Source organism: Lynx rufus, unplaced genomic scaffold (genome assembly GCF_022079265.1).
Source record: "Lynx rufus isolate CCGP_SWC_20201006 ecotype Redwood Valley unplaced genomic scaffold, mLynRuf1.p SCAF_10, whole genome shotgun sequence".
Lineage (NCBI taxonomy): Eukaryota > Metazoa > Chordata > Mammalia > Carnivora > Felidae > Lynx > Lynx rufus.
Genome location: NW_025814824.1, coordinates 81,934,785 through 81,947,637, shown reverse-complemented (window position 1 = coordinate 81,947,637; position 12,853 = coordinate 81,934,785). Strand labels below are relative to the sequence as shown.

At 39.2% G+C, this 12,853-nt stretch overlaps 2 protein-coding genes across 2 annotated transcripts; one reads left to right on the top strand and one right to left on the bottom strand.

Annotated features, from left to right (window-relative positions):
• Positions 1–241: 241 nt before the first annotated feature.
• On the bottom strand, positions 242–1,266 carry LOC124526732 (olfactory receptor 1L4-like). The gene has a single exon (XM_047099869.1). It carries the CDS (start codon positions 1,172–1,174, stop codon positions 242–244), a length of 933 nt encoding a protein of 310 aa, XP_046955825.1. The 5' UTR covers positions 1,175–1,266.
• A 411-nt stretch (positions 1,267–1,677) lies between these two features.
• On the top strand, positions 1,678–2,472 carry LOC124524672 (mitochondrial import inner membrane translocase subunit Tim9-like). Its single transcript, XM_047097053.1, has 3 exons — positions 1,678–1,701; positions 2,113–2,344; positions 2,429–2,472. Exons 1-3 carry the CDS (start codon positions 1,678–1,680, stop codon positions 2,470–2,472), a joined length of 300 nt encoding a protein of 99 aa, XP_046953009.1.
• The last annotated feature ends 10,381 nt before the right edge of the window (positions 2,473–12,853 follow it).

Here is a 12,853-nt window from a genome sequence, read left to right as displayed (position 1 = left end):
AAAATGGTTTTCCTGAAATGTGGATTCCTAGCAGCACTTGTCCTGGGATTACACATATATTTGGTCAATGTTATTGATAGAAACTAAGTGTTCTAGCTTTAAGGCCAGGGCTCTTACTGCTTTTCAACACTACCTTCTATGACCTTTTTGAGTGTCATGTGAAAAATGGGTAGTAAAGAAAGATGATGTGACCATTTCTTGGGTCATCTCCCATTTAAACTGTTCCATCTATTTTTTCATTTTATGAGTGTATTCTGTCCCTTAATTTCCTCAAACCCCTCTTCATATCTTTGTTCCTCAGGCTGTAGATGAAGGGGTTCAGCATGGGTGTCACTACTGTGTACATGACTGTGGCAACCCGGTCCTTCACCACTGAGTACATGGACAGGGGCCTGAAATACACATAGATGACACTCCCATAGAACAAGGCCACTACAGTGAGGTGGGAGCTACAGGTAGAGAAGGCCTTCCACTTGCCAGCTGCAGAGGGAATTCTGAGCACGGTGACGATGATTCGCAGGTAGGAGAAGAGAATGCACAGAAAGGGGGTCGCAATGACAGCCAGGGTCTCGGTCATGACCACAATCTGGCTGGAGGACGTGTCAGAGCAGGATAGCTTTAGCACAGGCTGGGTGTCACAAAAAAAGTGCTTAATGACATGGGAGGCACAGAAGGACAGGTGGGACATGAGTAGCACACGGAGCAGGGAGTGCAGGTGGGAGATGGTGCAAGAACCCAGCAGCATGAGGAGGCAGCGCCGTGGGTTCATAACCCTATTGTAATGGAAGGGGTGGCAGATGGCTACCAGCCGGTCTATGGCCATGGAGGCCAGCAGGTAACTATCAGTGTTCGCAAAGGCTATGAAGAAGTACATCTGGACCAGGCATCCCACGAAGGAGATAGCCTTTGTCTCTGATAGTAAATTCACCAGCATCTTGGGTACAGTGACAGTTGTGAAGCAGATATCCATGAATGATAGGTTGCTGAGGAAAAAGTACATAGGGGTATGGAGTCGGGGGTCTGAGTGGATGGCCAGGATGATGAGTACATTGCCCACCACGGTGACCAGGTACATGATGAGGAAGATGGCAAAGAGAGGTTTCTGTAGCTGAGGGTTGGAAGAGAGGCCCAGGAGGATAAAGCCTGAGTCACTGCTGTAGTTCTTGGTCTCCATGTCTGTGCCTTCCTGGACAGGGTGTGGAGAAGCAGTTGGAGAGATGTGAAGGGCAATTTCATCAAGTCAGCTTCTTCCCTAATCTCCAGCATGTAAAAAAGCTCACTGGTATTTGTTTTGATTGTAAAGAATATTTACTTCAAGACCTTCCAGAAAAAATGGAATAAAATCCAGTAGGAGAAAAATAAGAAAATTTCAAGCTGCTTTCTAAATGAGAAACTAAAGTTTCACTTGTGTTTTTAGGATATTTGTTTGTTTTGAAATTCTATTAGCCAAATTTCTCTGAGTTTTCTTAATTATCTTTCAAAAGATTCTTCTTGAGTTCGTCAAGAAACAACCTTGATTTTTTTTCCTTTTTCACCTAGGGGATGGCTTTATATGTATTAATTATTCTGACTAAAACATTATGAAACCCTTATTCTAAACATTCAAATTTTACCAGAGTAGAAAACTTTGAATATAAGAGTCTCATTCCCACCAATTATGGGAAAGACAAAGCAAGGATGGTGTCTGTTACCATTGGTAAGGTATATTTTCAGATGGCAGTGTAATCCAGTGAAAAAGCAAAGTTAATGAAATAGGCACAAATATTTAAATATGAATATGTAATTATTTTTAACTGACTTGACTGACACTCTAGAAATCTCCTAGGGACTCATATTAGAACTTTTAAACCTGTGAAGATTTACCAAAGTAGTCAGATACAAGATACATATACAAATATTAATATTTATCCTGTAGTAGAAAAATATAATGCAGTGACAAATTTCAATTGGCAGTGGCAAGAAAGTATAACTATCCGGTGCCTGAAGTTCCTGCCCTGATCCAGATCCTCTGCCTCTACACTTGACTGGCAATGTAGCCCCCAACCTTGCACTGGTATAGGATGTGAGAGCCTGTGCTTCAGTAAGTAATCAGGCCTTATTGGAGACACTCAGGCGAAGGTTGGAGAACTAACTTTCCAGAGTAAAAAGGAAACTCATACATCAGAAAAGGTGACTGATAAACATACCAAAAGAATATGTACCCAATACAAGTACCAAATACAAGAATTTGATCAGATAAAACAATTTAAGGAATTTTTTGGAACCTACAATAAATTTCCAGCAACCTGCTTTTTGGGCTGTGTTAAAGACCCCACAACAAGAGGAATAAAACCTGAAGAGACCACCTGTTTAGAGCATTGCTTTCAGACATATTTAAAAATGACACAAGGAATATCCATGGGGTTTCAGGAATATCATGTTTAGCTGGATGAAGCCCTGGCACCCAAAGCAGGACTACTTGGCCAACCATGATAGAGAAGTCCTGATGGATGGACTTTTGATGAAAGATTGCCAGGAGCTATTGTGATGGAGGTGAGGATTCATCAGATAGAATTCCCTGAAAGCAGTAGCCACCATGTTAAAATGTCTGTCATGACTGTTTGGCAAATGGAAACAGCTGTAGTAACAAAACTGCTATTAACCAGGAATAATAAAAGTAGAAAATCTTATTGTTTAATGAAAATAATAAGGTACAACATTTGTTGAGACCTTAAGATTCAGCAGCTTGGTAACTTCATTAAAAAAAAAATAAACCAAATTGTTGGAATATTACTCAGCCATCGAAAAGAATGAAATCTTGCTATTTGCAATGATGTGCATGGTGCTAGAGTATATTATGCTAAGTGAAATAAGTCAGTCAGAGATAAGTACCATATGATTTCATTCATATGTGGAATTTAAGAAACAAAACAGATGAACATATGGGAAGGAAAAAAAAGAGAGAGGGAAACAAACCATAAGGACTCTTAGTGATAGAGAACAAACTGAGGGTTGATGAAGGGAAGTGGGTGGGGGGGTGGGTATTAAGGAGGGCACTAGTTATGATGAGCATAGGGTATTATATATAAGTGATGAATCACTAAATATAAAAAATAAACCATTGTTTCTTCCAAAGGAAGGAAGGAGGGAAGGAGGGAAGGAAGGAAGGAAGGAAGGAAGGAAGGAAGGAAGGAAGGAAGGAAGGCAGGCAGGCAGGCAGGCAGACAGACTTGGGAATAAATCTGATAGAAACAAGTAAAAAGAAATGAGAAAGATCTATCTGAAGAAAGTGTAACAGAACACAAAAGGATGTATGAATAAATGGAGATACTATACTTCTAAAAAGGGAAGATTCAGTATTTAAAAATGTCAATTCTGAGATTGCACATATAAGTGCTATCATACAGTCTTTCTATTTAGCATAATATCCACAAGTTCTAGCCATGTTATTGCAAATGGCAAGATTCCCTTCTTTTTTTATTTCTGAGTCTAAAAAAGACAAACTCATAGAAACCAAGAGTTGAATTGTGGTTACCAGGATCTAGGAGATGGCAGAAATGGGGACATGCTGTACAAAAGGTACAAACTTACAGTTGTAAGTTCTGTAAATGTAATGTAAAGTGTGGTGATAAAAGTTAGCAATATTGTATTACAAACTTGATATTTGCTAAGAGAGTAGATATTAATTTATTTATTTTATTAATATATAATTGAAATATAGCATCATGCAAACTTAAGTTGTAAAATGTGTTGATTTGATGCATTTAATTATTGCAATATGATTACCAGTATAAGATTAGCTAACACCTCTATCACACCAGATAATTATCATTTTTTTTCGTGATGGGAAAAATTAAGATCTCTCTCTTAGAAACTGTGAAGTTTATATATAATTCAGTATTGTCTTTGCTGCGTGTTAAATCTCCAGGAATGGGGCACCTGGGTGGCTCAGTTGGGTGAGCATCTGACTTGGGCTCAGGTAATGATCTCACAGTTTGTGGGTTTGAGCCCTGCGTCGGGCTCTGTGCTGACAGTTCAGAGGCTGGAGCCTGCTTTGGATTCTGTGTCTCCCTCTCTCTGTGCCCCTCCCCCAGTTGTGCTCAGTCTCTTTCTCAAAAATAAATAAACATTGGGGCACCTGGGTGGCTCAGTCAGTTAAGTGTCTGACTCTTGGTTTTGTCTCAGGTCATAAACTCGTGGTTTTTGAGTGCAAGGCCTGTGTCAGGCTCTGTGCTGACAGTGTGGAGCCTGCTTGGAATTCTCTCTCTCCCTCTCTTTGCCCCTCCCCCACTCACACTCTCTGTCTCTCTCTCAGAATGGATAAATAAACTTTAAAAAAAATAATAAACATTAAAAAAAATTTCCAGGATTTATTCAGTTACTGGTTGCAAGTTTGTACCCTTAAACATCTCCCCAATTTCCCCATCTCCCAGCCCCTCCTAATTGCCATTCAATTTAAGAGAGTACATCTCAAATGTTCTCATAGAAGAACCAGAAATGATCATTATGTGAGGTGATAGACACATTAACTAACCATACTGTGGGAATCATTGCACAACATGTAAGTATATCATATCATCATGTTGTACATCTTAAACTTACACAATGTTATATGTCAATTATATATCAATAAAACTGGAAAAAATCAATTCTTCTAAAATTAATAAAATTTTAGTGCACCTATATTAACACCCTAAGGGCAATTTTAATAGAACTTGAGAAGGTCATTCTAAGATTCACCTAGAGGAATAAATGACCTAGAAAAGATAAGATAATTCTGAAAAACTTAGAATAATGAGAGTTTTTAACACGAAAAATCAAGGTAGGTAATAATGAATAATAATAGGAGAATGGTACACACAAAGAAAAACCAGTCAATGAACCACCATAAAGAATTCTGTATGCCTGTATTTATGCATGTATATTGATATTCATCTATAGACATGCTAAACCTTTGTAAAAAATAAGGCCATATTTCTATCTAACCCACATAGAAAGAAAAATCCATATGAATGAACAAACTAGAAGTAAAAAACCCAAATCATGAAGTATTATCCAAAAATAAAGAACATATCTATGTGGTGTTAAGATGTGGATTCCATTCCAAATGAGAAAAAAAAATGTAGAAGCAAGAATGACAAAACTGTACTCAAAAATGTGAAAATTACACAAAAAGAGATCATAAATAAATCTAAAATATTAACTATTGAGTTAAAGAAAATATCTACAACACATTTATCAAAGAAAACATACCAACCTAGTTGGTGCTCAGAAAATGTAAATTAGATTGAAACACGATTTTCACTTATCAGATTGTCAGTAAATTTCTTTGGCAGTATTTAAAGGGAAAATGACCCTCATGTACACTGATAATGAGAAGATAGTCAGTTTAGGCTTTTTGGTAGTCTCTGTCAGAATCAAAAATCTACATCTCTTTGTCCAGCAACTCCACTCATAAAAATCTATCCTTTAAAAATAGTCATATATGTGTAGCACAAAGATACATATGCACATTTTTGTAGCACTGCTTATAATACCAGATAAAAAATATGAACAAACAAAACAAGCAACAGACGAAACTATCTAAATATCCACAAATTATTAAAACAATTAACAGTTCATTCTCATTCCTCAATAGCATACTCTAAAGAAATGAGATGGCTAATATTAGCCAATTTATTAGTACTCTTGTCAATTCCAGCCTGAGGTAAGGGCTTTGCATATCTTTTATGGTTTTATTTTCCCCAAATCCTGGATAGGCACCCATTATTATTATTTTCAATTGGGCTAAATTGGTGATGAGTATTAAGGAGGGCACTTGTGATAAGCATTATGTGTTCTATGTAAGTGATAAATCACTGAATTCTACTCCTGAAACCAGTATTGCATTGTATGTTAACTAAAATTTAAATTAAAAAAATAGAATTTAGCAACATAACTTACCAGATCCCCCAGTTAGTAAGTGGTTGAGCTGGGATTTTAATTCAGGCAGTATGATGGTAGAGCAGAAGCTACTCCTTACTAAGCTATATTTTCAAGGTTACACTACTGTCCATGATATTTTATTAAGTGATAAAAGCAAGTTGCAGAACAATGCATATAGAATAATCTCATTTTCTGTAAAGAAATAAATCTCCTTTATATTTGTGTTTGTTGTGTTGTGTGTGTTTATGTGTGTGTAGTTGCCTTTCGAAGTGAGATTGTAGGGATGGAGTGAGGAATTCCTTCCATATTTAACTTTGTATTATATTGTCTTGAAACAGATGTGTCCTGCTTAGGGATCCCACAGAACCCTTTCCAGGCATGGTCCTTCTCTCTTCAGCTCTCTGAAATCGCTCCTTTATGCCTAATTTTCACTCTAGTGTCAGATTGGAGCTTGACCCAGCCATTCCCAGCCATTAAATTATAGATTCCAAGGCAAGTGGACATTTGAAATATGCCCACTGGGTTCTTTTTTACGAACAATAGTCTTCCATCTGTTTCAACGTACCTTTGGTATCCATCTGATCGACCAGAAGTGCTTCAAGTGGGACTTTGGCTGAAACCCAGTGTAGTGTCCCTCTGCTGGGCTGGCAGTGCCTCACCCCGATGTCTCCTACTGGAGACACCCACTTCATCGCAGCCCCTTCCCGCAGATACTCTCAGTCACGGTCATACAGTAGCGAGCAGTGACACAGTGCTCAGGTGTGCCAGACCCTGTTCTAGGAATTTTATGTACATTAAGTCATTTAGTCTTTACAGTACCCCCTTTTTACAGATAATGAAGTGAGGTAGAAGCACTTGAAGTGACTTGGCTAAGTCCACACAGCTAGAGGGTGTGGAGTCCAGCTTCAGAATGTGTGCTCTTACCCCCTGCAGTATCCTCGTTTTCTCATTCACTTGTCTCCTGTCTTTGAGATGGAGGAGAGAAGATGGGATTAGGAAAAGAGAGGAAGATCATATGAAGATGTTGACCCCCAGGTTCTGTTCCCAAGGACCCCTCAGCCTGCCTACCTGTGGGCTTGACAGAGGAGGTTCAGGGTCCTGATCAGACTAGGGGGTCTCCCGGGGGTTAAGGTCGGGCTCTGAATCTGTGAGGAAGTAGGCGAGGGGAAATGCAGATCTGGTTTCAGGAATGTGCTGTCTCCTTTCTCTACCTACAGTGGGTGTTGGAACCCAGGGGCCTGTCCTCCATGCATGTCAGAGCCCTGTGGGGATTGGCCCTGTGGGCTTCCCAGGAGAGGAGAACATTACTGATGTCCTCACTGAGCTCTGTGTGCAGGAGCCTTGGGGAACCTGGCCTCTGGAGGTGCAGCCTCATATACCTGAGAAGGGAATTAGGGCCTTGCAGAACAGGGGTGGAGATGTTCCATGTGCATATATGTAAAGTACATACATGAACACATGTGTTCACGCACACATGCATACTCTCTGTGCATCCATGTGCTCCTGTGCAAGTCTGTGTGTAAGCTTATCTGCACCTACCTGGAAGGAGAGGTGATGGCTTCTGACATGATGGCCTCATGACTGTATCTAGGTGCAGGTGTAGTGTTATGGGAAAGGGATTAAGATACATGCTCTGGAGCCAGATGGAATAGATTCAGATGCTGGCTCTACCTCTTACAACCTGTGTGAGCTTTTGCAATACTTAACCTTTTTGAGCCTCATTTTGTGTGTGTGTGTGTGTGTGTGTGTGTGTGTGTGTGTGTGTAAGAGAGAGGTTTTTGTTGCATTTCTTCAACATTTTGTTGCTTCATTTTTAAGCCAGGTCTCTTGTTTTTGAACACCAGTTTCACTAATTACTGAGTGGGTGAATTTGGGCAAGTTATTTAGTTTCACTAAACCACATGTCCTCATCTATAAATGCATAGCAATCATGCCTTTAGATAGATATTTTCTGTTTTTTTTCTATTTTTTCCCTTTAATACACTTAATTTTTTAAGAGCAGTTACAGGTTTGCAGCAAAATTGATCACTTGGTACAGAGGGTTCCCACATACCTGCTGGCCCCACGCATGCACAGACCCCCCTCAGCCCCCAAATATCAGCATCCCCAGCAGAGGGCTACAGTTCTCACAGTTGATGAACTACAGTGACACATTATCATCGCTCATCCACAGTTTACATTAGGGTTTACTCTTCCTGTTGTACATTCTACAGGTTTTGACAAATGTATACTGACACCATGATAGTATCATAGAGAATAGTTTCACTGGCCCTAAAGTCCTTGGTGTTCCAGCTATTCCTTCCTCCCTTCTCCAGAGTCCTGCAAGCACTGATCTTTTTACTGTCTCCATAGTTTTACCTTTTCCAGAATGTCATATAATGGAATCAGATGGCTTGTAGCCTTTTCAGATTGGCTTCTTTCATTTAGTAATATGCATTTAAGTTTTCTCCATGTGTTTTCCAGACTTGAGAGCTCATTTCTTTTTTGGACTGAATAATATTTCACTGTCTAAATGTACCACTATTTCTTTATCCACTCACGTACTGAATTACAGTAGCAATATTCTTGGTAGTTCCAAGTTTGGCCATTATGAATAAAGGTACTCTAAACATCCATATGTAGAGTTTTATATGGATGTAAGTTTTCAGCCCTTTAGTTTAATACCAAGGAGTGTGATTGCTGGATCATATGTTAAGAATATGTTTAGTTCTGTAAGAAACTGCTAGATGGTCTGTACCTTTTGCCCTCCTATCAGTTGAGAATTCCTGTTGTCTACATTTCTGTCAGCATTTGGTGTTGTCAGTGTTTTGGACTTTGGCCATTCTAATAGATGTGTTGTGGTATCACAGTGTGGTTTTATTTTGCATTTCCCTGATGGCATGTGATGCTGAGAATTGTTTCCTATACTTATTTTCCATCTGTATATCATTGCTGCGGAGATGCCTTTAAAGTCTTTGGCCTATTTTATTAGGGTATTTATTTTATTATTACTGAGTTTTTTGAAAGGAATATTTAGATACAGATCTCAGCCTAAGATTTGATACAGCTCCCCTCAAGGAGCACAGAGCACAGTGGACAAGGGTGGAGAGAAGGGCAAACGGACAACTGGAAGCTTTCCCTCACAACCCCATCTGGTGACCAGAGTGGTTTGTTTAAATTATAAATAACTTTGTAATTATTTGGTTACTTCTCTGGTGTACATCCTTCAAAGTCTCCCCTGGGTAACAGCCCATGTTTTCTAGGTGGTTCGTGATACATAATTATACAGAATTAACATGGAGTGATGCCCATTTTACTCATTTTTTTTAAGGGGGAGGAGAGCCGCACTGTTCTATCTGGCCTGGAATGGGAGCTTTGCATGAATCTTGGTGATGGAACATATATAACCTGAAACCTGAATGTTTACAAGTTTTTAGTTCTTTGGGAGAATTGCTTGTCCCTTGAAAAGTCACCTCTCACAGGGTGCTGTATGGAAGTGTTGAATGACTATATTGTACACCTGAAACCAATATAACACTATGTTAACTAACTGGAATTAAAATAAAAACTTAAGGGGCGCCTGGGTGGCGCAGTCGGTTAAGCGTCCGACTTCAGCCAGGTCACGATCTCGCGGTCCGGGAGTTCGAGCCCCGCGTCGGGCTCTGGGCTGACGGCTCAGAGCCTGGAGCCTATTTCCGATTCTGTGTCTCCCTCTCTCTCTACCCCTCCCCCATTCATGCTCTGTCTCTCTCTGTCCCAAAAATAAATTAAAAAAAGTTGAAAAAAATTTAAAATAAAAACTTAAAAAAGGAAAGATGTCAGTTTTCTTGGGCATGCCCCCATGCTCAAGACAGAATGTTCTTGCTGGTCCTCCTGTGAGCTTGTCTTTCTGCTGCTGTTGCTTGTTCTGGTTTGCTTCAGGGCAAGGTGTGATTGAGATCCTCTTCCATGATCTCTTAAGACACACAATGCTCAAGGCTGTGTAGTCACAGACTCTAACAAGACTTGAAGGTAACACAAAGAGATAACACTAGAGAAAACCGTAAAAGTAGATAGCCGATCTCACTGTCCCTAGGTGCATTGGCTGTGAACTCTTCTGATCTTTTCTTTCCTTGTTCCAGCAGCATAATCTTATGGAACATTTACCTTTCCCCGAGGAAAGTCCCCTTTTCCATGTTCTCATATTCCCAAATTCAAGTCTAAAAGTGTACTTCTGGGCACACCAGAGGACTGTAGGGTTGCCAGACTTAGCAACCCTATGAGGAACTAATATCATTTATCTCCCAAGATACCACCGTCCAAAGAAGACAGTCATTTACACTTGTAACAAAACACATGCTATCTCAATCTGATGCTCTGCAATGATAATATCCTGGCTCAGGGGCTCCTCCAGAACAGTGAAGGAGTATTTTATTTATTTATTTACGTCAGTAGGAATGATCTCTCCCCAAATAAAATTGACAGCAAAGACCCATAAGTAAGTAGTAGGTAATAGAGAGTGACCAATTGGTGACATAATCCATATTTCTGGATGGGAAGATAATATAGTAAAAATGTCAATTTCCCCAAATGAATACATATATTCAATAGACTCACAAAATTCTAAAAGGATTCTTTATAGAATATGTCAAGTCTACTATAAAACATGTTAATGAGAGAAAATGTACAAAACAATATAGTTTTGAAAACGAAGCAAAATGGTGAGGATGGGTTTGTCTTCCTAGTCAGAAGAACACACAACAAAACTTTGATAGTTAAAGCAGCATAGTATTTGTATAGGAATATAAAATCCTATATTCTACTCTGCTGATGGAGCAGAGTAGAATCCATAAATAGACCAAAATAAAAAAGACATTTAGCCTTTTTGGATGGGGCAGGAAAGAAAACTGTGAGACAATCGTATATTCAAGTAAAAGATAAATTTAATAAATTTAGATCTCAATATTATACCACCTATGAAAACAAGATATAGAAGGATTTGAAGATATAAAAAGTAAAAATGCCTAAAATGGTAACAAGGAATTATAGGAGAATATTTTTATAATCTTGTGGATGGAATAACGCTTACTCAGCAAGATATAAACCTTGAAGCTGTAAAGGAAAAAGATGGGCAGATTTGACTACATAAAAGCAAAAATGTGTGTGTGACCAATGATGTCATGGACAGGGTTAAAAGAGAGTCAAAGGGGGGGGGGACTGGGTGGCTCAGTCAGTTAAGTGTCCAACTTCAGTGCGGGTCATGATTTTGTGGTTTGTGAGTTCGAGCCCTGCATCGGGCTCTGTGCTGACAGCTCAGAGCCTGGAGCCTGCTTCAGATTCTGTGTCTCCCTCACTCTCTCTGCTCCTCCCCAGCTCACAGTAGTCTTTCTCTCTCAAAAATAAAATAAACATTAAAAAAATTTAAGAGAGAGTCAAAGGATTTGGAGAAAATACTGATGATATATATATATGTATCAGACAAGATTAGTATTCATGTGATAGAAAAGACTCTAATAAATCAATAAGAAAATGACAAATATTCCAATTGTGATGTTTACAGGATGTTTACAGGAGCAGTGATGTTTACCAAATATTCCATATGAAAACTTGCATTTCCCACCCCTTGCAGTTTGATGTGAACACATGGGGACTTCTGTCCAAAGAAATATGAGTTTAAGTGATGTGTGTTATTTATGGATTAAGGCAACAGAAAACCACATGAAATTCTCCATTCTATCTTTCCCTGATAAGGGGGCCATAGGTTTTTGATAAGCTATGGTGGACCTCTATCAGCATGATTTTCTCTGAGTCACTATCCATAGAACAGCCCTGGTGACCTGCAACAGACATATTATGTGAGCAAGAAATAAAGTTTTGTCATGTGAAACTATTGGGATTTGGGGATTAACTTAATGTTGCAGCATATAAATGCACTCTGGCTGGGGCACTTGGGTGGCTCAGTTGGTTGACTGTCTGACTCTTGGTTTTTGCTCAGGTCATGATGTCATGGTTCGTAGGATTGAGCCCAGCACTGGGCACCTTGCTGAGCGTAGAACCTGCTTGGGATTCTCTCTCTCTCTCTCTCTCTCTCTCTCTCTCTCTGTCTCTCTCTCTCTCTCTGTCTCTCTCTCTCTGTCTCTCTCTCCCTCTTCCCTTCTCCCCCACCTGTGTACTCTATCTAAAATAAAATAAAAAGGGGCGCCTCGGTGGCGCAGTCGGTTAAGCGTCCGACTTCAGCCAGGTCACGATCTCGCGGTCCGTGAGTTCGAGCCCCGCTTCAGGCTCTGGGCTGATGGCTCAGAGCCTGGAGCCTGTTTCTGATTCTGTGTCTCCCTCTCTCTCTGACCCTTCCCCGTTCATGCTCTGTCTCTCTCTGTCCCAAAAATAAATAAACGTTGAAAAAAAAAATAAAATAAAAATAACAAAAGTCCATTCTGGCTAATACTTTAATAGGAAAATGAGAAAAGGAGATAAACAGGTAATTCACAATGAAAGAAATAGGATCAATAAACATATAAAAGACAATAAAGTATTATTTATTTTAATGAATATATTAGTAAACATAGAAGATGTTGATGTTGATACTATATGGTGTTGAATGTGTGAGGGGAAAGGTGCTTCATGCACTACAGGCTGGCACAGAAATGCACACAGCCATTTTGGAGAACAACTTGACAATATCTCTCAAATTTCACTTTTATGTATATAAGGCATTTGAACAATATGTATGCATATTGAACACAAGGTGTTCATAGAAGTATTGTTTGTAATAGATATAAGAGAAAATAGAAACTTTTAAAATGTCCAGGAGTAGAGGAATGGTTAAATAAATTATGGTAGCTTCATATTATAAACTATTAAAAGAATAAGTTAAATAAATGAACAAGTTAAAAACAATAGTATATCATGGATAGTAGTGACTTGAAACCACCCTCAAGACATCTCGTTAAATGAAAAGTCAAGTCCAAAGGTAATATATTTATGCAGTATG

Bases quoted from the DNA above. Each gene is read 5' to 3' on its own strand.
- LOC124524672 (XM_047097053.1), top strand. From the start codon at position 1,678: ATGGTGTCTGTTACCATTGGTAAG. The intron at 1,702-2,112 runs GTATATTTTCAG...GGAGACACTCAG, and splicing joins TGTCTGTTACCATTGGTAAG to GCGAAGGTTGGAGAACTAAC. The intron at 2,345-2,428 runs CCTGTTTAGAGC...ATGTTTAGCTGG, and splicing joins AATAAAACCTGAAGAGACCA to ATGAAGCCCTGGCACCCAAA.
- LOC124526732 (XM_047099869.1), bottom strand. From the start codon at position 1,174: ATGGAGACCAAGAACTACAGCAGTGACTCAGGCTTTATCCTCCTGGGC.